The sequence below is a fragment of the Xenopus tropicalis genome, chromosome 9 (genome assembly GCF_000004195.4).
Source record: "Xenopus tropicalis strain Nigerian chromosome 9, UCB_Xtro_10.0, whole genome shotgun sequence".
Taxonomy (NCBI): Eukaryota; Metazoa; Chordata; class Amphibia; order Anura; family Pipidae; genus Xenopus; species Xenopus tropicalis.
In genome coordinates, this window is record NC_030685.2 from 79,137,117 (window position 1) to 79,160,575 (window position 23,459).

Below are 23,459 nucleotides of genomic sequence, written 5' to 3' on the forward strand. Positions count from 1 at the left end.
TGCAGATATCCTGTTGCTATTTTAGATCTCATCAGTGCAAAACATGGCTGAAGAGGCCTTCATACAATAGAAGATATTTAAAAGTCTCATTGAACACACATAGCACTGCCTGAAAGAAGAAGGACGGGTTTAATCAGTGGGGGGTGCCATATGTTAGTGGGAGGGTGCCTGGGGGGATTGCCGGGGCGGAGGTGGTTGGTGCTCCTGTTAGCAGAAATCTGCACCGGCCTGGGGAACCTGAAAATGATCCTCTTACCTTTTTCGTTCTTCAAAATCTCATAGCCGACACATGTGCCGTAGAGTGAAAAATATGGGGTTTCAGGTTCAGCACTATCTGTGCTATTTAACTACTGGATTAATAGCAAAATAGCACAGAATGTTGGCCTGAGGTTCATAAAGGAGTCATTTCCATGTCTCTTTCTGTTATTCTCAAAACAGTGATCCCCAACCAGTAGCTCAGGGGCAACATGTTGCTCACCAACCCCTTGGGTGTTGCTCTCAGTGCCCCCAAACCAGGGAGTTATTTTTGAATTCCTGACTTGGGGGCAAGTTTTGGTTGAATAAAAACAAGATTTCCTACCAAATAAAGCCCCCTGTAAGCTGATAGGGTGCATAGAGGCACCTAATAGCCAATCACAGCCCTTATTTGGCTCCTCCATGAACTTTTATGGTGCTTGTGTTGCTCCCCAAGTCTTTTTACATTTGACTGTGGCTCATAAGTAAGAAAGGTTAGGGACCCCTGTCTTAAAGTGAGGGTTAAGGCCTCTTTTCTGTGGGTTTTGGTGGGGCTATGGGTTAAGCATGAGAAACACCTTTTTTTGTCTTAGGAAGAGCTATGGGTTCAGAATGAGAAATACCTTCTGTTGTAAGAAGACCTTTTCTCACATTCACAAAGTACAGTAGCTCATAGTGAAATGTATAAATTGTCAGTACCTTTGTCAGTAAATTGTTAATAGTTAAGTGCAATATTTGGAGCATGGGATGTGAAACCTAGAGCCTAGATACCTGGTAGTCAGCTTAACCTTGTGCCCTGTATCGTCTCAGATGTGCAATAACCCTTTGAGCAGTCTGCTGCTGCCTATTTCTTTCCTACTGTTTTAATAAACAATTGAAGACCATTACTCTTTAAGAAATAGATGCCCATGTTCTGTGTAAGTGGTATAACCCATGACAAAGTTGTATAACACCATGGCAAAGTGGTGTAACCCATGACAAAGTGGTATAACCCATGACAAAGTGGTATAGCCCATGACAAAGTGGTGTAACCCATGACAAAGTGGTGTAACCTATGACAAAGTGGTATAACCCATGACAAAGTGGTATAACCCATGACAAAGTGGTATAACCCATGACAAAATGGTGTAACCCATGACAAATGGGTCATTTGTACATCAGAATAACTTTAGTCTTAATAAAATATTTGATACCAGTATGTTGGTTTGGCACCATAGCTGTAAAGTTGCAAGGCATTATTAGTGCAAAATGGATGTCCAGTGTTGAGGCCCATGTTACAGTTAAACAGGGGCTGGATTTTTAAGATTATATCTATAAGCTTCGTTCCTTCATCTTTCTACCAAAGGCACGGCTGACACGCAGCATCATAACAACATAGTTAAGGTAATAATTTTAGTCATTTTTTATTTTTTTTTCCCTTCAGGTCACTGTAATCTCAACCAAAGATAACTAATTGTTCAAAGTAAACATTCCACTGTAACCACAAAAGGAATCCATTACACAAACATATAATTCACAGTCATTTTCGTGGGCTGTAAACAGTTTGGAATGAACATAAAATGGAACAAAAATCAAAGTGAGCGTTTAGAAATGAAAAAGTGTTTGCTACAAAAGGTCAGTCCCTTTGCTTGGCAAACTATGTAGAAAACCCTGGGAAAAAAACTGCTCACACAAGCAGCGAGGGGGTTTTTAAAGCCAACAACCTCACTGTTTTTTAAACAGACATCGGACCCTATAACTGGATCCTGTCAAACAAACGACAGCAAGAAAGGGGAAAAAAATGTAACAGCTGCTACGATGCGCCAGTTAGAGATAAAGACACAAAGTGAAGGACCTTCTCAGAGAATGACCGCGAGCTTCTCTCACTCTAAGACATAATTATTGATCCCAGGGTGACTTTTGGGCACAATTAATTTGGATTTATTGTGTGTAAAACATTTTTAATTCAGAATTTCATTGACAATGCCTTTCAAGCAAACACAATTCCAATAACAGTCAATCATTTGATCTACATAAGCAGAATAATTTGCTACTCTTAAAGAGCCATAATAATTTTTTTGTTTTCGATTTGTATACAAACAACAATTATTATTTTAACCACTCCCTCCAGTCTCTAGAAAAATGCTTATGACTTAGCTAGCCATTTGCCTTGCCCAAGCTATAATTGTCTCCCCAATGGACTGGGGGAGTTTGATCTGTTATCTTTAGTGATGGGCGAAATGTTTCACCAGGCATGGATTTGCAGCGAATTTCTGCGTTTCGCCATTGGCGGATTGTTTCGCGAACCGGATGAGAAAATTCACAGCACGTTCAAAAATTGTTGCAAGAATAGTCGCGCATCAAAAGAATATCCGTGCGTACAAAAATTGACGCAAGAATAGTCACGGGTGTCAAAAGAATAGTCGCGCATCAAAAGAATAGTCGCAGGCGACAATTTTTTTTTGCCGCGCAACATTTTCGCCATTTCGCAGATTTTTTGCCGTTTTGCAAATCTTTTGAAAGATTTGCGGATTTTTCGGCGAAGCAAAACGGGACAGATCCGCTCATTACTCTTCAAATGTAGGGATGTAGCGAACCTCAAAAAAAAAGTTTGCGAACCTGTTCGCGAACTTCCGCCCAAAATTGCGAATATTCGCGAACTTTGCGAACCCCATAGACTTCAATGGGAAGGCGAACTTTAAAACCTAGAAAAGCCATTTCTGCCCAGAAAAGTGATTTTAAAGTTATTTAAAGGGTGCCACGACCTGGACAGTGGCATGCAGGAGGGGGATCAAGGGCAAAAACCTCTGAAAAATTGACACACACGCCGTTTTTCGAAATGATCGGTAATTTTGCGACTTTTTCGTATTTTCCGGCGCTTTCGTAAAGTTATCGTAAGTTTTGCGACTTTTTCGGAGCTTTCGTACCGTTATCGTAAGTTTTGCGACTTTTTCGGATCTTTCGTAACGTTATCGTAAGTTTTGCGACTTTTTCGGAGCATTCGTACCGTTATCGTAAGTTTTGCGACTTTTTCGGAGCATTCGTACCGTTATCGTAAGTTTTGCGACTTTTTCGGAGCTTTCGTGACGTTATCGTAAGTTTTGCGACTTTTTCGGAGCTTTCGTAACGTTATCGTAAGTTTTGCGACTTTTTCGGAGCTTTCGTAACGTTATCGTAAGTTTTGCGACTTTTTCGGAGCATTCGTACCGTTATCGTAAGTTTTGCGACTTTTTCGGAGCATTCGTACCGTTATCGTAAGTTTTGCGATTTTTTCGGTGCCGGCGAACCCAAATTGCGAACATCACGATGTTCGCGCGAATTAGTTCGCCGGCGAACAGTTCGCTACATCTCTATTCAAATGTTTCACAAGCAGAACATAGTTGCATTTACTATAGAAGAGCATCATTTTTATAGCAACAACCAGGTCTGGATTGGGAGTTAAAATAAGCCCTGGCATTCTAAGTACACAGAGGCACAAACAGCCCCCCACCAGATCACTAAATAGTGACTTTCTATGGCATCTTACAGCAGCCCCTCTGGCATTTTCCAGAATCTACAGATTGCCAGTCCAGGCCTGGGAAGAACGTTCTAATAAGAGCCTAGAAACCCACATCAACCAATCCAAAGCATGTAGCAGTTACTAGACTTGGTGAAGACTTTTATTATATTACCCCATAAGTTATCTTTTTACCTTTGGAAAGAGATACCTATAACTATGACAGCATACTCTGTGTATACAGTATCTACTCTAAGCAGAATCCAGGAGGAAACCTTCAGGGTTTGACATTCTGTTAAGAGGCAGAAAAGAGCCATAATAAGTTGTATAAAGTAAAAACATTATAGATTTTTATATGTGGGGTTTTCCATATTTAGTCTTCTAGTAAGACAATATTATATAAGATGCTCCCTTTTGTATCTAGAACCTCCATTGTATGCAAAGCATAAGAGACATTGAGGTTCATTGTCACAGTACCAGTAAAGAGTAAAAAATTCTGTTGCAAATTGGCATGTTTTTACCCACTATGCAATATGTTTCTGAGAACTCTAGTACTGGGCACTCACTTAGGTCTTGCACGTGATGCACCAATGTGGACATACTATTAGCCACCATTTTGACAAGTCACATGCAAGTTAAAGCAAATATTTTTCTAAATGACTGTGGCACAGTAACTGGGAAAATTCTAAATGGAAAATTGATGGCCATCTGGGTGAAAATTTGAGGAAAGTGAGCTTTAGGGCTGTGGCTGATGGGGAGCTTAGTCACTGCGTGACAAATTTCCCTTGTCGCGGGTGGCTAATCTCCCCGATATGCCATCACACCGGCTAGAATGTAAATCGCCGGTGGGATGGCATTCGCGGCGCCAAATCGCTGAAGTTTACACTGAAGGAAACTTCGGCAATTTCGGCAAATCGCCGTTTACATTCTAGCCGGTGGGATGGCATATCGGGTAGATTAGCCACCCGCGACAAGGGAGATTTGTTGCGGGCGACTAATCTCCCTGTCTGTCACAGCCCTTATCCTGAGGGAATGAGTGCAGTTCATGAGAGTTTAGGAGATTAAAGAGGCGGAGCTGTGATGCAGGGGCCAATGGAGGATGAGTTATGCAGAGAATCAGCGAGGAAAAGGTAAAATTGGGGTAATTTGGGGGCAGGCTCATCTTAAGGGCTCTGGCACATGGGGGAGATTAGTCGCCCGCGACAAAACTCCCTGTTCGCGGGCGACTAATCTCCCTGAGTTGCCATGACCCGCCATCCCGCCGGCGAACATGTAAGTCGCCGGCGGGATGGCACACGCGGCAGCGCGATTTCGCGCAAATCGCCGAAAAAGACTCGCGAGTCTTTTTCTGCGATTTCCTGAAATCGCCCCGCCGCGTGTGCCATCCCACCGGCGACTTACATGTTCGCCGGCGGGATGGCAGGGGTAGGCAACTCGGGGAGATTAGTCGCCCGCGAACAGGGAGTTTTATCACGGGCGACTAATCTCCCCCGTGTGCCAGACCCCTAAGGGTACAACAAATTAAACGGCAACTAAATTGTCGGTAAGTTTGTAATATCAGCCTGGGCAGGTGTTTTACCAGGTAGGATGGTAAAATACTGGCTGTTTGACCCAAACAACCTTGTAAAACCTTTGGTTAACAGAACATGGGTAAATTTAAGCTTGCAATTAGCCTGGGTGTCTCTGTCTCTTGTACTTGTGCCATTTGATCCCGTGATAGACAGGGACATAGTAACTATTTTCCAAATCTTTATAAATATTTTGCCTACTACTTTGCACCAGATAAGTATTTTTATTTTGAGAGACGAGTCTTAAAACTTTAAAAATGTAATTTTTTTATTCATAGAGACACCTATATGGTTGCAGCCTATTTAAGTATTTTCTCTTTACATATATTGCTTTGAGAAAGGAAATAATCTCACTCTTGACCCTCAAAACAAATGTCAGGAGAAACAGTTGTTCCAAGAGAATGCAAGAGAGAGCGAGAACAAATTCCCCAATAATCACAGTGATATTTAAGTACCATTCTGAAACAATGCATGTGTGGAATTAAAGAAAGGCTTCAAATAAATTCATCTAAAATTAGAAATACGCATTCTGGTATTTCCAGGAAAATTGTTGACTTAGTGCAACATAATGAAAGTAACTGTAATCTTGTATTTAATGGATCTGTCAGCAGTAAATGTGCTCTTAGGGTTTTACAGTGAATTATAGTGTATTCTTTAGATTGTTGTCATGTATTGAAACTGATATTGTTTCCATTTGCATTGAATTTGTGTTTTGACAAAGGCAAAGTTTGGAAAAATACCAGCACCCAAAAATGTAAAGACAAAATTGCAATCATTAAGAATGTAATCTACAGCATGCTTTTTTATATACATGCCTATCTATACTGCGCCATTTTGCTTGCTGTTTCTATTTTGGTGCTTGAGGTGCAAAGGGTAATATTTCCCTTGACCAGACTGTAAGTACTATAAAGGTGGTCATACACGGGCCGATTCTAGCTGCCAATATTGGTCCCTTAGACCGATTCGGCAGCTAATCAGCCCATGAATGGGCACTAACGACGGGCCTGCCCAACCGACATTCAGCCTGAAATCGGGCAGATCTTGTTGATGTGGTTCCCGAACCGACAGACGCCTATACCCATCGTCGTGGCCCCAGGGCCAAACAACTGAATTAGCTCATTATTGCCCACCCGTAGGTGGAGATATCAGGAGAAGATCCGCTCACTTGGCTGCCCCAATTTGCAAAAAAATGTAAAAATGCCACGTCTTCTTTGATGTGTGCACCTTTTTTTTACTTGACCGCGTCTATTTTGATGCAACTTGCCCTTTTTTTGAAGTGACTGCGTCTTTTTATGATGTGACCATGAATTTTTGCCCTGAAATTTTGCGGAACTTTCATGAAACATTTCACCAATGCTGAAATGCGGAAATTGGCTGTGAAACCTGCCGAAAAAATTTGCTCATCACCACTCACACTTCTCTCCGTTATAATGGAGTTCTGCATGGTGAATTCCTTTAGTGAATAAACACTTATATCATCTCATTTATAGTGATGAGCAAATCTGTCCTGAAAAATTCGTGAAACGGCAAAAAAATCTGCTAAATGCGTTTGTAACCAACTTTTTTCTTGTTGCGCACGTCTTTTATTCCCGCGTTGGAACCGCACCCATTTTTATGTGGCTGCGCCCAATATGACGCAATCATGACTTTTGTTTTCACTTCTGGTCTAGGATGCGACGTAGTCTATTTTGATGCTACCGCGTCCAATTTGACGCGACCACAACTTTTTTTGACGCGCAACAATTTTGTCTGCTGAAAATTTTCGCAGAACTTTCGCAACACAATTCGCCAATGGAGAAATGCGGAAATTCGCTGCAAATCCACGCATGGTGGAAAAATTTGCAAAATTCATGGAATCAATAACCATAAAGACTGCATCTCTCAAAGTGAACAAACTAATAAACTAAATGTAAATTGAAAATGCACTTCTATATTTCTTACATCTGTAAAGAATTCAAATCATCATAAACCGAAAAACCAAGGCTAGACAAAACAGAAGCGCCCTTCCATATATATCTGAATCAAAATATAGAAAATATATGAAAAATCGCCTGAACTGCCAAATATCAAGATATAATTCAATCCAGTGTATTGTTAAATGTTAACAAAAGGTTCTAATTGCAAAAATCCCCAAATTACATTATAGTGGTGTTCAATATACCCCAACTTGATCCATTAAAAATTAGGATTATTCTCAGCCAATAAATAGAACTGCGAAGGCGCCTCCAACTGAGTTACAGAGGAGGTAGATAATTAATGAGAGATTTAGGACAGCCTAGAAACAGTTAATAACTAACAAGCACAATCAGGTTAATACCTGTTTCCATGCAGTATTTTTGAAGAAACAGTCTGTAGGTTTAAGATGGGGCCTTGCGCCTCCTGACTTCTGTCCATGGTCAAAGTAAATGCCCCCTACAGTACTTTATTATGGTGCAAGACTGCCCAAAAGGATCATATATATTTCTTGTTCATAATAACTTTGTCCAGCAGACATTGGTTGGAAGGTAAAGATTTATAGTTATGTTTCTATCAGTGTGATTATTACTCATGACTTCTGGTTAGTGATGAGCGAATTGTTTCACGAGGCATGGATTAGCAGCGAAATTCCACATTTAGCCATCGGCAAATAGTTTTGGGAAACTTCTGCAAAAATTTAGGTGCAAAAAATTTGTGGTCGCATCAAAAAAAGTTTGGCCTTATTAAAAAAGTTGTGCCAAAAAATTCATGCGGTACCTACATTTCAAATTTGACGCCATTTCGCAAATTTTTCCGCAGATTTGTGAATTTTTCAACAAAGCAAAATGTGTCCTATTTCTAAGTCCAGGCATTACTCATTTTACTAATTGCTTGACCTTAGCAGCTATATATCTAAATGAGCTAATCTGTCCCTTTCTACTTCACTGAAAAATTTGCTCAAAAATTCACAAAATGGTAAAAAAGTCATTAAATGCATTGAAGTCAAAAGGTTGGGGTTTTTTTGTGGCTGCTGTGTAACATTTTTTCACAGGCAACTTTTTTTCTCACTACAAATGCATTAAAGTCAGTAAGCATTTTTTCTCAAGTTTTTTCTCTTTTCAATTGCATTGAAGTGAATGGGTGTTTTTGCAGCCCTATGATTACTTATTGGCACAAACCCATATATACTGTATATACAAGTATGGGGTCCCTTATCCGGAAACCCGTTATCCAGAAAGCTCAAAATTGCGGAAAGCCTGTCTCCCATAGACTCCATTTTAATCAAATAATTTAGAATTTTAAAACTGATTTTCTTTTTCTCTGTAATAATAAAACAGTACCTGTACTTGATCCCAACTAAGATATAATTACCCCTTATTGGGGGCAGAACAGCCCCATTGGGTTTATTTCATGGTTAAATGATTCCCTTTTCTCTGTAATAATAAAACAGTACCTGTACTTGATCCCAACTAAGATATAATTACCCCTTATTGGGGCAGAACAGCCCTATTGGGTTTATTTAATGGTTAAATGATTCCCTTTTCTCTGTAATAATAAAACAGTACCTGTACTTGATCCCAACTAAGATATAATTACCCCTTATTGGGGGCAGAACAGCCCTATTGGGTTTATTTCATGGTTAAATGATTCCCTTTTCTCTGTAATAATAAAACAGTACCTGTACTTGATCCCAATTAAGATATAATTAATCCTTATTGGATGCAAAATAATCCTATTGGGTTTGATTAATGTTTTATTGATTTCTTAGTAGACTTAGGGGCACATTTACTAACCCACGAACGGGCCGAATGCGTCCGATTGCGTTTTTTTCGTAATGATCGGTAATTTTGTGACTTTTTCGTATTTTTTGCGATTTTTTCGGCGTCTTTACGAAAGTTGCGCAAAGTCGCGATTTTTTCGTAGCGTTAAAACTTGCGCGAAATGTCGCGCCTTTTAAGTTTTAGCGCTACGAAAAAGGCGCGACTTTGCGCGCAAGTGTTAACGCTACGAAAAAATCGCGACTTTGCGCAACTTTCGTAAAGACGCCGAAAAACTCGCGTTTTTACGCAAAAATCGTAAAGACGCCGAAAAACTTGCGTTTTTACGCAAAAATCGTAAAGACGCCGAAAAAATCGCAAAAAATACGAAAAAGTCGCAAAATGTTCGTTTCCAAACGGAATTTTTCCAATTCGGATTCGAAATCGTGTCTTAGTAAATCAGCCCCTTAAGGTATGAAGATCCAAATTCCGAAAAGACCCTTATCCGGAATACCCTTGGTCCAGAGCATTCTGGATAACAGGTCCTATACTTGTACACATATTGGCACAAACCTATATATATATATATATAATACCAGTTATATAAAATACTCATGTACGGTTTCTTTTAATAGAATTTACTGTTTTGGTTCTGGTTTCTCTTCATGTAATAAATAAATAAAACTTAAGGCTTTAAACATCTCTTTATTGCCATATTTTCCCCCCAGTGTTGGAACAGAAAAGGGCTTCCCATGACACTAGAATGTCCTGGCCGTCGGATGACCACTAAAAAAGATTTTCATTCTTCTGAACTCTAACCTTCCTTAGACTGTTCTGTCACCTCAACATACTTTCTCTTCATGCGAGCTTCAACATAAGATGTCATCAGAAGCTTGTAGGAATATTAAAGTCAAACTTTGTGAGATTTATTTCTGCTCGGCGAGCCTGTGCCAAATTGAAGTAGCAGGCATTCAAAGTAAACAGAGTCATGAAAAGAAGAACGCATTGCAGAAATGAGACTTCTATTCTGAATTTGTTACTTACACCAGATACAGTTGTATGTTTTCTTGCATGTTCAGGACCCTTTCGCTGCTATTTTTATGAACTGTTGTTGAGAAATAGTTTAACCTCAAGTACCTTGGAAAGGGGGGATGTAATTCGCTTAAATGTTCTAGGTCCCAGAGATGGGAGGGTTTAATTTATGAACCCTGATAAAACTAGTAGATTATTTTGCTTTCCTAAAATTTTAAAACCCCAACATGAAGTTCTTTTACTGACAGGGGCTTATGATTTGCCATTTGGCCAGCTAAAAATAGATATGGATTTTGGTGACCCCTTACGCCCTAAAATCCTTTACTTACATATGTTAAGAGCAGTGAATTATTTTGTGTTGTGCTTCAATCTGACTGCAACGTTGGGTGCCAGGACTTTTGAAGAGTACTGAATTTCATAAACAACCAAGCTGTAAAGATTAGCCACATTAGTGCCACCTAGAACATTATATTTATTCTGGAGAAAGCATTACCATACCTGAGTTAAGATCTCTAGAAGCTTTCTCTGTTTGCTTAAGATAGCAGCTGCCATTTTATCTTGGTCTTCATAGATTCCTGCTTACAGCTTAGCTGTTATAGCTCAGATTACACATCCCTAAGGGTGGGGGGAGGGAGTTCTTAGCTTTCTTATGGGAGCGGGGAAAAGGAAAAGGGAAAGAGGAGAGAACTGCACTGACTCTGGCCCCAGAAATGTTTGTTTAAGATAGCAGCTGCCATTTTAGCTTGGTCTTCATAGCTTCCTGCTGCAGTTATAGCCATTATAGCTCAGATTACACATTCCTAAGAGAGGAAGTCAGATACTGAACATGTTTACAAAAAAAGGAGACAAGAAATCCTGTGTTTCTTTTGATAGAGGACTCTCTCTCTGCTTAAAGCTGTATTTACACAGACCTTTCTGAAGAACTAAGCTTACTTAGTTTTTACCTTTCCTTCTCCTTTAGTAATCATTATAGTACACTGTTTATCACTTGAAAACTTATTGAAGTCTATGGGAAAAGCTGGAACTGAATTAGGATACATTATTTTCCTAAACAGGAATTGTTGCTGTGATAAACCATTGTTGCTGTGATAAACCATAACATATCATTTGAACTCATTGATTTAAGTTTGATCAAGATCAAGAACTCCCAATGAATAAAGGAACTTTTGGCTGAGAGGGTGCATTGCCAGGTAGGTGTATGGGGCCCCAAGACTACTAACGCAACAAATGTGGAGGTGCCTGGACTGCTGCAACTTGGGTGGCATATGGGTGGGATGGGGCTGAGTTTTTGAAGATAGGGTGCATGGCCAGGTGGGTATATGAAACCCCATGACTAGTTTTTTAGCTGTAAATACATATTTACAAAAAGCCAGATTCATGAGTTCACAATACTTCCATCATTTCATTGTCTGAACACAAATTTAGATGACCCAACAATTAGGTTGTAGAATGAAACCTCACTACTTACCCCTCTTCTCAACAGCCTCAATACATTGTGTTACGAAGCGTGGCACTGTTTCATTTTCCCTTTTGCAGAGAGTCTCCAGGTGACAGCCAAACACTTGATCTGAAAAAAGAAAGATACAATCTAAATACCCAAGAAGAACTCTCTGCATTCTATAGACATTCTATATACTTTATGGTATGCATTGTCTTTAATGCTAAAAACTCAAGCACATGGAAATCTGATCATTTTGTAAAAATGGAGATTAGTGAATAAATATACCTGCAATAAATAACAAATAATTTCAAAAAAATTAAAAATGCTTATAAATTGAGCTTGATAATACAACTCTTGACTTATGAGTTAGACCAGGTTTGAGGTGGTATATAAGAAATTCCCTGATTAAGTCTTTCTAATTAGTGATGAGCAAATCTGTCCCATTTGGCTTCGCCATAAAATTTGTGAAACGGCAAGAAGATTCGCGAAACGGTAAAAAATTCACGAAATACATTTGTCGCCCGCGTCTAATTTTTTTGTCGCCCGCGCTTTTTGATGTGACTGCGCCCAATTTTTACGTGACCCCGCCCAATTTGACCCGACGGTGCCCTTTTTCTACGTGACTGCGCCCTTTTTCAACATGACCGTGCCCAATCTAGATGTGACCGCGCCTCTTTTCATGTGACCGCGCCCAATTTGACACGGCTGCGCCCTTTTTTTTTACGTGACTGCGCCCTTTTTCAACATGACCGTGCCCAATTTTGATGCGACCGCGCCCGATTTGACTCGACTGTGCCCTTTTTTTATGTGACTGTGCCCTTTTTCAACATGACCGTGCCCAATTTTGATGTGACTGCGCCTCTTTTGACGTGACCGCGCCCAATTTTGACGTGACCGCGCCCGATTTTTACGTGACTGCACCATTATTCAACACTACCATGCCCAATTTTTACGTGAGTGCGCCTCTTTTGACACGACCGCGCCCAATGTGACGCACAACAAAAAAAATTCTGCGCGGCGAATTTTCACGGAAGTTTCGCAAAACAATTCGCCAATGGCAAAATGCAGAAATTCGCTGTGAATCCATGCCTGGTGAAAAAAATCACCCACCACTATTTCTAATGAATTATTTCTATAACTGTGGTGTCTACCATTATGCAAGGGCAACAACAAAGCTTTATTATACGTCATTAAAGTGGACACTTATTCCTTTTTTTTTTTTTTTTTTTAAATCATTAAATCTTTTTAAACAGCATCATAAATATGCCCCTTATTGTTTTCTTAATCATAAGTAACCAAAGTGTCTTCTAAAGGAACACACACAATGTTAAATGTGACGGTTAAACAGCTGTGTAAGCATTTATGTGCAACTGCTTTAGAATGATATAGTGCTTGCCCTAAAGCAGGATATAAATGTGAAACACATTGGTTAAGCAGAGCGATCCAATCATTTATGTGCAACTGACTTTAACATGACATACTATATGTTTTATCTGCTTTCCATTATAGGTGAGTTGATATAATATACGATTTGCACAACTATGTAAGGAAAGTAGCTTGAGACTATGCCTCCCTACTATGCCTGAGACTAAAGGATGAATTTTCTGTTCAGGCTTTTTGTCACAGAAAAAAATATAAATTTTTTTCACAATGTATAATGCAACAAAACTGCAACAATTCCAAATTCAAAAATACTCCAGCTAAAAACATGTTGAGATCATGTAAAAGTCAATGGCAGATGTCCCATTTTTATCTTTCTTTGCTTCATGGTTTTAGAGGTTTTGGAGGTTTTTGGAGTTATGCGGCAAGTTGAAAAAGTTGCGTTTTTCATCTTGTAGATTGTAAGCTTTTTTGAGCAGGGCCCTCTTTACCTTTTGTATTATTCGCTCATCACTAGTGATGGGCGAAAAGTTTCGCCAAGCATGGATTCGCGGCGAATTTCCGCGTTTCGCCATTGTTTCGCGAAACGGATGAAAAAATTTGCAGCGGAAAAAATTGCCGCACGTCCAAAAATTGTCACCGGTGTCAAAAAAGAATAGTCGCGGGCGCCAAAATAATAGCCACGCGACAAAATAATAGCCGCGACCGACGAAACAATAGCCGCGCGACAAAACAATAGCCGCGGGCGACGAATAAATAGCAGCGTGACAAAATAATAGTCGCGGGCGACGAAATAATAGCCGCGCGATAAAACAATAGCCGCGGGCGACGAAACAATAGCCGCGGCAACAATTTTTTTTGTCGCACGTCATTTTTCACGGATCTTTTGAAAGATTCGCGAATTTTTCGCCGAAGCGAAACGGAACAGATTCGCTCGTCACTACTCATCACTAATGAAACCCACTTATTGTACAGCTCTGTGGAATGTGTTGGCGCTTTATAAATAAATGTTAATAATAATAACACTTTTCCATGACTTTTTTTCATTCTTACTTCTTCAACTCGGACCTTTTGATAAATTACTGGAAAATAGTTTTTTGTTGTTTCAAACAAATATAAATGTGCTAAATAGTGATGAGCGTATCTGTCCCATTTGGCTTTACCAAAAATTTAGCGACAGGAAAATTCATGAAACGGCAAAAAATCGTTGAAACTCATGCCTATTTTGTTTTGACCACGCCCATTTAGACACAATCAATTTGATGCGACCACGACTTTTTTTGACCCGCAACAAATTTTTCCACTGTGAATTTTTGATGCAGTTTTGCAAAACAATTCGCCAATGGTGAAATGCGGAAATTCGCTGTGAATCCTGGCGAAAAAATTTGCTCATCCCTAGTGCTAAAGCATATTAAATCTATCTGGAATTAAGGGGTCTCAATAGTGATGAGCGAATCTGTGTTGTGAAAATTTCGGCAAACAGGGGTATCACACAACCATTCCGCCGTGCACATTTTTTTACGCGGTTGCGTCTATTTTTCCACGTCCAATAAAAGCCATGCTTATTCATAGCAAGTCCCATACAAGTCCCTACAACTGTATTATTTCAAATTATAATGATAAAATACTCCAAATTAAATTGAAACCTTTTTTGTTAGACATGAGTAGTGATGAGCGAATCTGTCCCGTTTCACGGAAAAATTCGCAAATCTTTCAAAAGATTCGCGAAACGGCGAAATTGTCCCACGAAAAAAAAAAAGGCCCGTGACTATTCTATAGACGAGCGACTTTTCTTTTGATGCCTGCAACTATTCTTGCTACAATTTTTGACACACAACTATTCTTTTGACGCCTGCAACTATTCTTGCAACAATTTTTGAACATGCGACTATTCTTTTGACGCCCATGACTATTCTTGCTACAATTTTTAGACGCATGGCTATTCATTTGACGCCCGCGACTATTCTTGCGACAATATTTGACGCGCGACTATTCTTTTGACGCCCACGACTATTCTTGCGACAATTTTTGGACACACGACTATTCTATTGTTGCCCGCGACTATTCTTGTGACAATTTTTGGACACGCGACTATTCTTTTGACGCCCACGACTATTCTTGCTGCAATTTTTGGAGGCACGACTATTCTTGCGACAATTTTTGGATGCGCAGCGATTTTTTCCGCTGCAAATTTTTTCACCCGTTTCACGAAACAATTTGCCAATGGCGAAACTCGGAAATTCACCGCGAATCCATGCCTGGCGAAACATTTCGTCCATCACTAGACATGAGTTGAATATGTTACAGTAGATTGCTCTCCAACCTGTACCTATATAGCACAGCTTTATTTTATTCCACTTTTTCACATAGTAATTATTCCTAAACACCTCTTGCCTTGCATGTCTAGACATGGAAATACACGCTAATTAAAACTAATATAAATCTCAGACACATCAGTGGCTCTTTCTTAAATTAATGTTTTTTTTCAATAACTCTGATGTAGGTGAGAAACTCGCGTATTCTGTTTTGTTTCTATTTTAGAATCCATGCCTTCCAAAAAGCAAGACATTTGATGCTTGTGTAACTCCACTTGCTAATTGTGTAATCATGTTTTAATAATGATTTACAATTTGACGTGATTTTTTATTTTCTAGGTGTACGGCTCGTGTTGCTCATCTCAAAATACATCAATATATCAGGTGAGATCTCACCACTTTCAAATGAGCTTGTTCACGTCAATTCTAGCACCGTGTTTTGGCAAATCATGGAGAAGGGACTCTGCAAAGTTAATTAGTGTTAGTTTCTATAAATATGTCAAGGTATTTCTAGCAGATATTAACGGAAGAGGTTAAATATATGGTACAGTTATTATTATTGGAATATTGTATACAGATGGAACAACAACTTCAAATGCTTTCATTCAGCCAGGAGCAACATTTCTGCTTTGCAGGGGAACTGATGAACAATGGGCAAATATGGCAGTAACCCAAGGCTAATTAATTAACTATAACAATCTGTGATTGGTTGTTCTCAGTTACTGCAATGGGGCAAAGTTGCCTAGTAAATGTTTATCATTGAGCATAAAAGGCTGAATGGGTAGGAGCCCATACAGTTGGGCCTAAGACTTAAGGTGGCCATACATTATAAGACCCACTTGTTTGGCGAGGTCGCCAAATGAGCAGATCTTTCCACCGTTATGCCCACCTAAAGTGGACGATATTGGAGTAATCCGATCGTTTTACCCGAGGACTGGTGATGAGCTAATCTGTCCCATTTCGCTTCGCCATAAAATTCGCAAAACGGTGAAAAATTTGCGAAACGCATTTGTTGCGTGATTTTTTTTTTTGCCGTCTGCGCCTGTTTTGACGTTACCACGCCCAATTTGACGCTGTCACACCCATTTTTTATGTGACTGTGCCCAATTTGATGCGCAGCAAAAAAAAATCTGTGCGCCGAATTTTCCCACACCGAATTTTCACAGAAATTTCGCGAAACAATTCGCCAATGGCGAAATGCGCCAATTCGCTGTGAATCTATGCCTGTGCAACATTTTCACCGTTTCACAGATTTTTCTCCGTTTCGCTAATCTTCTCAAAGTTACACAAATTTTTCGGCGGAATGCGACAGATTCGCTCATCACTAGTCGAGAACATTTTAGAAGGTCTTTTGCCTAGGGATTTCACTCACTCAGGGTCAGCCTAGAGATTTCACTCACTCAGGGTCGGACTGGTACACGTCCCCTACAGGGGCCCCCACTGCGCACCCCCAACCCCCCCTGCAGGGGCCCCCGCCAGACGTCCTCCCCTGAATGCGCGTTTGTGAATGCATCAGGGGAGGACATTGGCGGCAAGGGAAGCGCCAACAGAGTTGGGTCTGGGCCGCTGGGGCCCACCTGGGCCGGGGCCCACCGGGTATTTTCCCGGTGTCCTGGTGGCCCAGTCCGACCCTGCACTCACTTGAAGTTTACTGTTATTAGAAATTGAAAAAATATTCTCTTTATTGTCCCTATTTGCCCAGCCTGGGGAATAGATAGAGTTACCATCACATACAATACAACATTAATTTAAAAGTTCCCTCTAGAATAAGAATTTATTGTTGTAAATTTTCCTCCATTTTCTCAGGAAATCGTATACATTTAAACTTCCGAAAGCCATTGTTCATCATTAAAGCCTACAGAGATCGTAAGGAAATGTAATTCATTAGGTTGAAAAGAAAAATTCCCATACAAAACTGTTGGTTCACAGGCACATGTACAAAAAGGCCTGCATATTATGCCCATATTCAGCTCCGATCCTTCATTCCCTCAGCTGTTATCAATTTAAAGCCAATAAAACTCCCACACTGAGTCCATTTGAACAGTCAATTTTAATATCTTGGGGCATCTGTAGTTATTCTGAATTGGCTGGAAAACCAGAACTAACAAGTTAAGCTCCGACCATAAGTCTACTTCAGGCTGGTAAACCATACATCAAACGAAAGACAGATAGTCAATAGAGGACTAAGAAAAACACAATTATTTTTAACATGGACATTGTATTTATTTATTACTCGGCTGAATCTTTTACATGCAATCTATCCTGGCTCATTTGATCATTCATTGAGTTTTTGAAGGGAGAAGTAAGTAGATCTGGGTATTTTTGTTTTACAGTTTTTAATGCACATTAGTATGTTTACTGTACGGTGACGACAGAACTAATATATTTGTAGGATTTTTGAGCTCTGGAATAATTTGTTTTCTGTTGAATTGTTCTTGGGTTGTTTTGTAGCATGATGGATGTTGCACAACCAGGACATCATTTTGATCAAATCTAATTTTGAACCTCAGTGTCATAAAGCTGTTGGGTGGGGTTTGTTTACTGATCTGGGCAGTTTTGTGGTTTGACCTTTTCTATTTGTAGTAAATGCAGCCTAGAATACTCCTTGTAAAGTAAGGGCTATAAGACTTGGAAAAAAACTAAATTGTCACTAAAGGTGCCCATACACCTTCAGACATCACCAAGCGAGCGAATCTGAATCCAGGCTAATTCGATCATTTGGCCCTAGGGCCAAACTATCAAATTATAATGACAGGCATAGGAAAAGTCGGTCCGGGGACCGCATCAACGAGCCGATGCGGTCCCCGATTCGACTAGATTTTCTAACCTGCCCCGATCGAGATCTGGCCAATTTCAGGCCAGATATCGGTCCGGCAGGCCCGTCAGTAGTCCCCATACACTGGCCGATTAGCTGCCGAATCTGTCTAAGAGACCGATATCGGCAGCTAGAATTGGCCTGTGTATGGGGACCTTTAGGGTGCATTTTATTATAAAATATGGCTGCTGTGTGTATGCCAATGCCATCTTATCTACAGAGCTAGCAGTAACTACCAAATACCACAGGAGAATCTTCTCTAGAAGTTTAGATGGCCCACTACTTCCTACCTTATATTGCTTTCTTATGGAAATCTTCTCTTAAATGCCACATAGGAGAACCTTCTCTAGAACCTCTTCTAGCTATGCTATCTAGTAAATACTAGATTACTACTTATGCTGTGTACTTATTAAATAGTTTCTACCCCTTAAAATCACCATCATATTTTTTTTTATATAGTACCAGCAAGTTACGCAGCTCTTCACATTATTTTATAATGACAAAAGAGTTCTACAGAATACAGGGAGCTACAGAACAAAATATAGGATCAGAGGACCCCATTCACAAGAGCTATATATAACAAGACAGCTTGTTACTGTAATATGCAAAAAATACGATTTTCTGTACCTTTAATAATCCCCTTCTCTTGAAGAGTTTTCAGGGATGGTCGTCGGGAGATGAATTTCTTTAGTCTAGTTTTCACCCGGTTCCGCTCAGAGGTGTCTGACGCACTGTAGTTTAATTTAAATACTGCAAGCAGAAAAGTATATCCTTATTAACATGCTTCCCCAGAGCTTCAATGACAGCAGTTTAATTCTTTATTCTACTGAAATTACTTGTTGAGCAAAATTATTGTCCAGCAATAATCTATCTATCTATCTATCTATCTATCTATCTATCTATCTATCTACCTATCTATCTATCTATGATCTATCTACTGTCTATCTATCTATCTATCTATCTATCTATCTATTTACCTTTCTTTCTTATCTACATCTATCTATAAATTATCTATCAATGTATCTATCTATCTATCTATCTATCACCTATCTATCTATCTATCTATCTATCTATCTATCTATCTATCTATCTATCATATATCTATCTATCATCTATCTACTATCTATCTATCTATCTATCTATCTATCTATCTATCTATCTATCTATCTATCATCTATCTATCTATTCAACTATCTATTTACTTTTCTTTCTTTCTTTCTTTCTTCCTTTCATTTCTTTCTTATCTCTAGCTATCAATTATCTATCTATCTAGCTATCTATCTATCTAGCTATCTATGATCTATCTATCTATCTATTTACCTTTTCTTTCTTTCTTTCTTTCTTTCTTTCTTTCTTTCTTTCTTTCTTTCTTTCTTTCTTTCTTTCTTTCTTTCTTTCTTTCTCTCTCTCTCTCTCTCTCTCTTTCTTTCTTTCTTTCTTTCTTTCTTTCTTTCTTTCTTTCTTTCTTTCTTTCTTTCTTTCTTTCTGTCTTTCTATTTCTTTCTTATCTCTATCTATCTATCTGTCTGTCTGTCTGTCTGTCTGTCTGTCTGTCTATCTATCTATCTATCTATCTATCTATTCATCTATCTATTTACCTTTCTTTCTTCCTTCTTATCTCTATCTATCTATCTATCTATCTATTCATCTATCTATTTACCTTTCTTTCTTCCTTCTTATCTCTATCTATCTATCTATCTATCTATCAACTTTCTTTCTTTCTATTTGACTTTCTGCATTTATTCTAAGTATTTTACATCTTTCCTGAGTTTAAGGTGTATGGCTAATACATGTTCAGTATATAAAACAGTATATTCTAACAACTTCTAACAATCTTATAAAAATACATTTCACAAATAATACGAATATTATTGAATGTACTACATTTTAAACATGAATATAGGGACCTAAGTTAACTCATTATTTTTCTGTAAGATAAGAGGAAATTTACAGTAATCATAGCAATTTGATTTTTGCATCCATTAGCCAATTACTTCTGAAGTATCAGGGGGGATGTTTGGATTTGAAGCTCTGGATATATGACTTTATCATCCAAACTTCTAAAGCAGTTTGTGCCTTTCTACTATCAGGGGAGCTAAACTTGCCAAATTGTTCATTTCAAGTAAATAACAGATAACCAATTAAGGAAAGCAATATATAAACACATGCCCATGATAATACGAGGGAAGTTTGCCTCTTGTATCACCACTACTTTTAGAACAACGGTTTTCTTTTTTCCCACAACACCAGATGACCCTAAAATAGTTTCATAAACTTGTAATCACATTAAAAGGAAGCTTTTACTGGAAAATACATAACTTTGTAATCCATTACTTATACAAAAAAATCTTCCCAGCTAATACAACCACAGGGTCACAGAAGATAGCTTAACCTGATGGCGGTTGTGTTTAATATCTATATTTGGCAATCGCGGGGAGTCCTTATGTTTGCACGTAAAGGAAACTTCTGCTCTAATTTTGTTAAATAAGGAATAGCTATTAAAAACCTGCACCAAAATAACAGGAATATGTTATAAAATATTTTATGTTTTTGTATATTTATTTTGCAAATATAGTCATCGTCCACTTTGGTTGAAAGAATTGCAGTAAGACAGGGGTATACTATCTATCAGAAATAACTACTCTCATATAATAAAGTCTTGCCCTGAACCAGTGGTTGTGGGACTTCAGGGCTCTCATCGGAGGTGCAGCCTTTGGCCAGGGCTCTCATAACTCAAGACATTGTTGAAAATATATATTATATTAGTATCAAGGACATAAACTAAAATTTTAGCTGAAATCTAACCCTAATTAACCTTAAAGTTGGGAATTTGGGTGTATCTAGGAGATCAAATAGATATTCTTCTTAAATTGTCCCTAATTGACATTCAGGTTGAGCCCTTTTGCCTTTGCTTCAAGCCCCATTGGGGAGCTGACCCCACAGTTTTGGAAACACTATTCTTAGCCTATGGGGCATACTGATAAAGCTGTTTTATGAAATGGTCACCAATTTAACACCTTGGACCGCTTTCTAAAGCCATATCTATTTATATGTCTGGCCTAGAATGGTTTTAAAAAGTGGTGCGATTTTGGTTGTCAGTCTGGCATTTCACATCTTTATAAATATGACCATCAGGTCTATGTAATGGATAATTTCAATTGAGCTGATGAACAACATTATATTCAAGGTTCACAGATTTTCAAATATGAAAATGATCTTATAGTTTTTTATACACAAATGTTTAACATAAAGAAAATGTCACATGTGGTAGACTCCCTCCCTACTGCTTTCATGGCTCCCATTGACTTTATTCAGTGGACTCTTTATCAGTAGAGAACCCTTCCCCCCCGACTGCTTTCCACGGCTCCCATTGACTTTATTTAGTGGACTCTTTATCAGTACAGTACCCTACCCTCCTGGCTGCTTTCCATGGCTCCCACTGAGTTAATCAGTGGACTTTTTATCAGTACAGAACCCTTCCCTCCCGACAGCTTTCCATGGCTCCCATTGACTTTAGTTTGTGGACTCTTTATCAGTACAGATCCCTACCCTCCCAGCTGCTTTCCATGGCTCCCATTGAGTTTTTTCAGTGGACTCTATCAGTAGAGAACCCTTCCCTCCAGACTGCTTTTCATGGCTCCCATTGACTTTATTCAGTGGACTTTTTATCAGTACAGAACCCCTCCCTCCCGCAGCTTTCCATGGCTCCCATTGACTTTATTCAGTGGACTCTTTATCATTACAGAACCATTCCCTCCCAACTGCTTTCCATGGCGCTCACTGACTTTATTCAGAGCCAAGTGGAAGACCAAGCATGATCGCTTTTCCACTCAAAAAATTACAGACGAGAAACCACTGGTGGAGAAACACTATCATGCGTAACACTAGCCTTATAATACAATAAATGTCTACTAAATTTACATTAAGCTAAACCTGGCTCCTAAATCAAGTAGTAAACCCAGCCTTACACGTACCTACTGGTACAGTGCATGGAGTTCAAGCCAGAACAGGGTGAGTGTCTTTTATTCTGTCCTAGATACACCTGGATCTATAGCAGTTTGACTGTTATAACAAAGTTTGTGCGTATCTTTAACCTTGTCTTTTGCTTAATCATGCCCTGATAAAATGTTAGATTTGTAAAGGGGACCTTGAATGCAAGATGTCTAAAAACCACTGTATATTTTCACATATTAAGGGGGACATGCAATAAAAGGTGCAAAGTTTGCTACCTACCTTGTCACCTATAGCAACCAATGAGCCGGTAGCGTTATCTGAAGCCCTGTACTTAGCACCACAGATTCTTGCACTCCTTCTTGCACTTCATGGATAAATCTCATGTAATGCATACAGATAGATTGGCTGTCTACCTGCATTGCCTGATATTATTTCTGGTCATGCAAATGTTTGAGCTCTATATTGGACTGAAATGACAAAGGCAGGGGCAACTTCAGGGTGCTTTACACCTATTTTTTGCACTTTGTGTCTTAAATCTTCTCAGAAATGCTTATACACATACATTTTTTCCCATGTCAATACACAAAACCATTACTCAAATTTATATTTGCTTTTATGCGTTAACCTCCATCTGTAAGGAACCAATATACATAACAAGACACCCATTAAAAAAAAGTTAATATATTTTACTTACATGCATGCAATAGGTTTTAGTATTACAAGGCACTATTGTATAAAAATTAAAATTAGGTGGACTTATCAACTACGTTGATATAATTTCTCATGGGAGGACGTAGACCTTCCTATGACTTTTATTTCATTCTCAATGTAAGAAAAAAAAAAACATTTGTATATAATCCCATGGGTTTACCTATAATTAATTCCTGCCAGGGTACATTTGAGCACTTTTAACATGTGTTGAAAGCATTGGTTTCTGAAGAACTATCCATTAACGACTTTCTGAACTGTAACAATAGATATTGACAGAGCTTGTCAGACTAAAGTACTATTGATTGTTTCACATCATGTGTATAGCAAAACCAATTTCTTTCAAGTGCTTCTTCCTAACTGAAATACATTATAACAGGCTTCCTATCAGTTTATCATAACAGGCAAAGTCATGGAATATAATGCAGTAAAAAGCCTCAGAGTGAATAAACGAATCAGGAGACTCAATAGCCAATGTAGGTTGTCTGTCATATTATTGTGTTCTGTAATATTCATTTTATCTATACTTTTCAACAACACATAGAAGAATCTAGCGCACAATATTACCTGCAAATGAAGAAAATCTTTTATATCTTTTTGTAGGAACCGTGCCTAGATATTTAAGTTGCAAACATCCTCCTATATTTTCCTATTACTAGATCTAAGGGGGGGGGGGGGTCATAGAAAAATCAATGTTGGTTTTATTCCAGAAAGGTCTGAGTTTTCTGCGAGCCTTGTAATGTCAGAGGTACAAAGAATGTTGCTTTGGAATTCCTAGAAAATGTTATCTCGCACCCATTTGCAAAGGCTGTGAACCCCAATTA

At 38.9% G+C, this 23,459-nt stretch overlaps 1 protein-coding gene across 1 annotated transcript in view; it reads right to left on the reverse strand.

Moving 5' to 3' along the window:
• arhgap15 (Rho GTPase activating protein 15) overlaps positions 1-23,459 on the reverse strand; it is a 396,561-nt gene that overhangs the window by 147,566 nt on the left and 225,536 nt on the right. Inside the window, exons 10-11 of the mRNA XM_018097301.2 lie at positions 18,601-18,723; positions 11,491-11,589 (exon numbers count right to left, since the gene is read on the reverse strand). Coding sequence (XP_017952790.2) covers positions 11,491-11,589; positions 18,601-18,723 — 222 coding nt within the window. The remainder of the gene's footprint in view (positions 1-11,490; positions 11,590-18,600; positions 18,724-23,459) is intronic.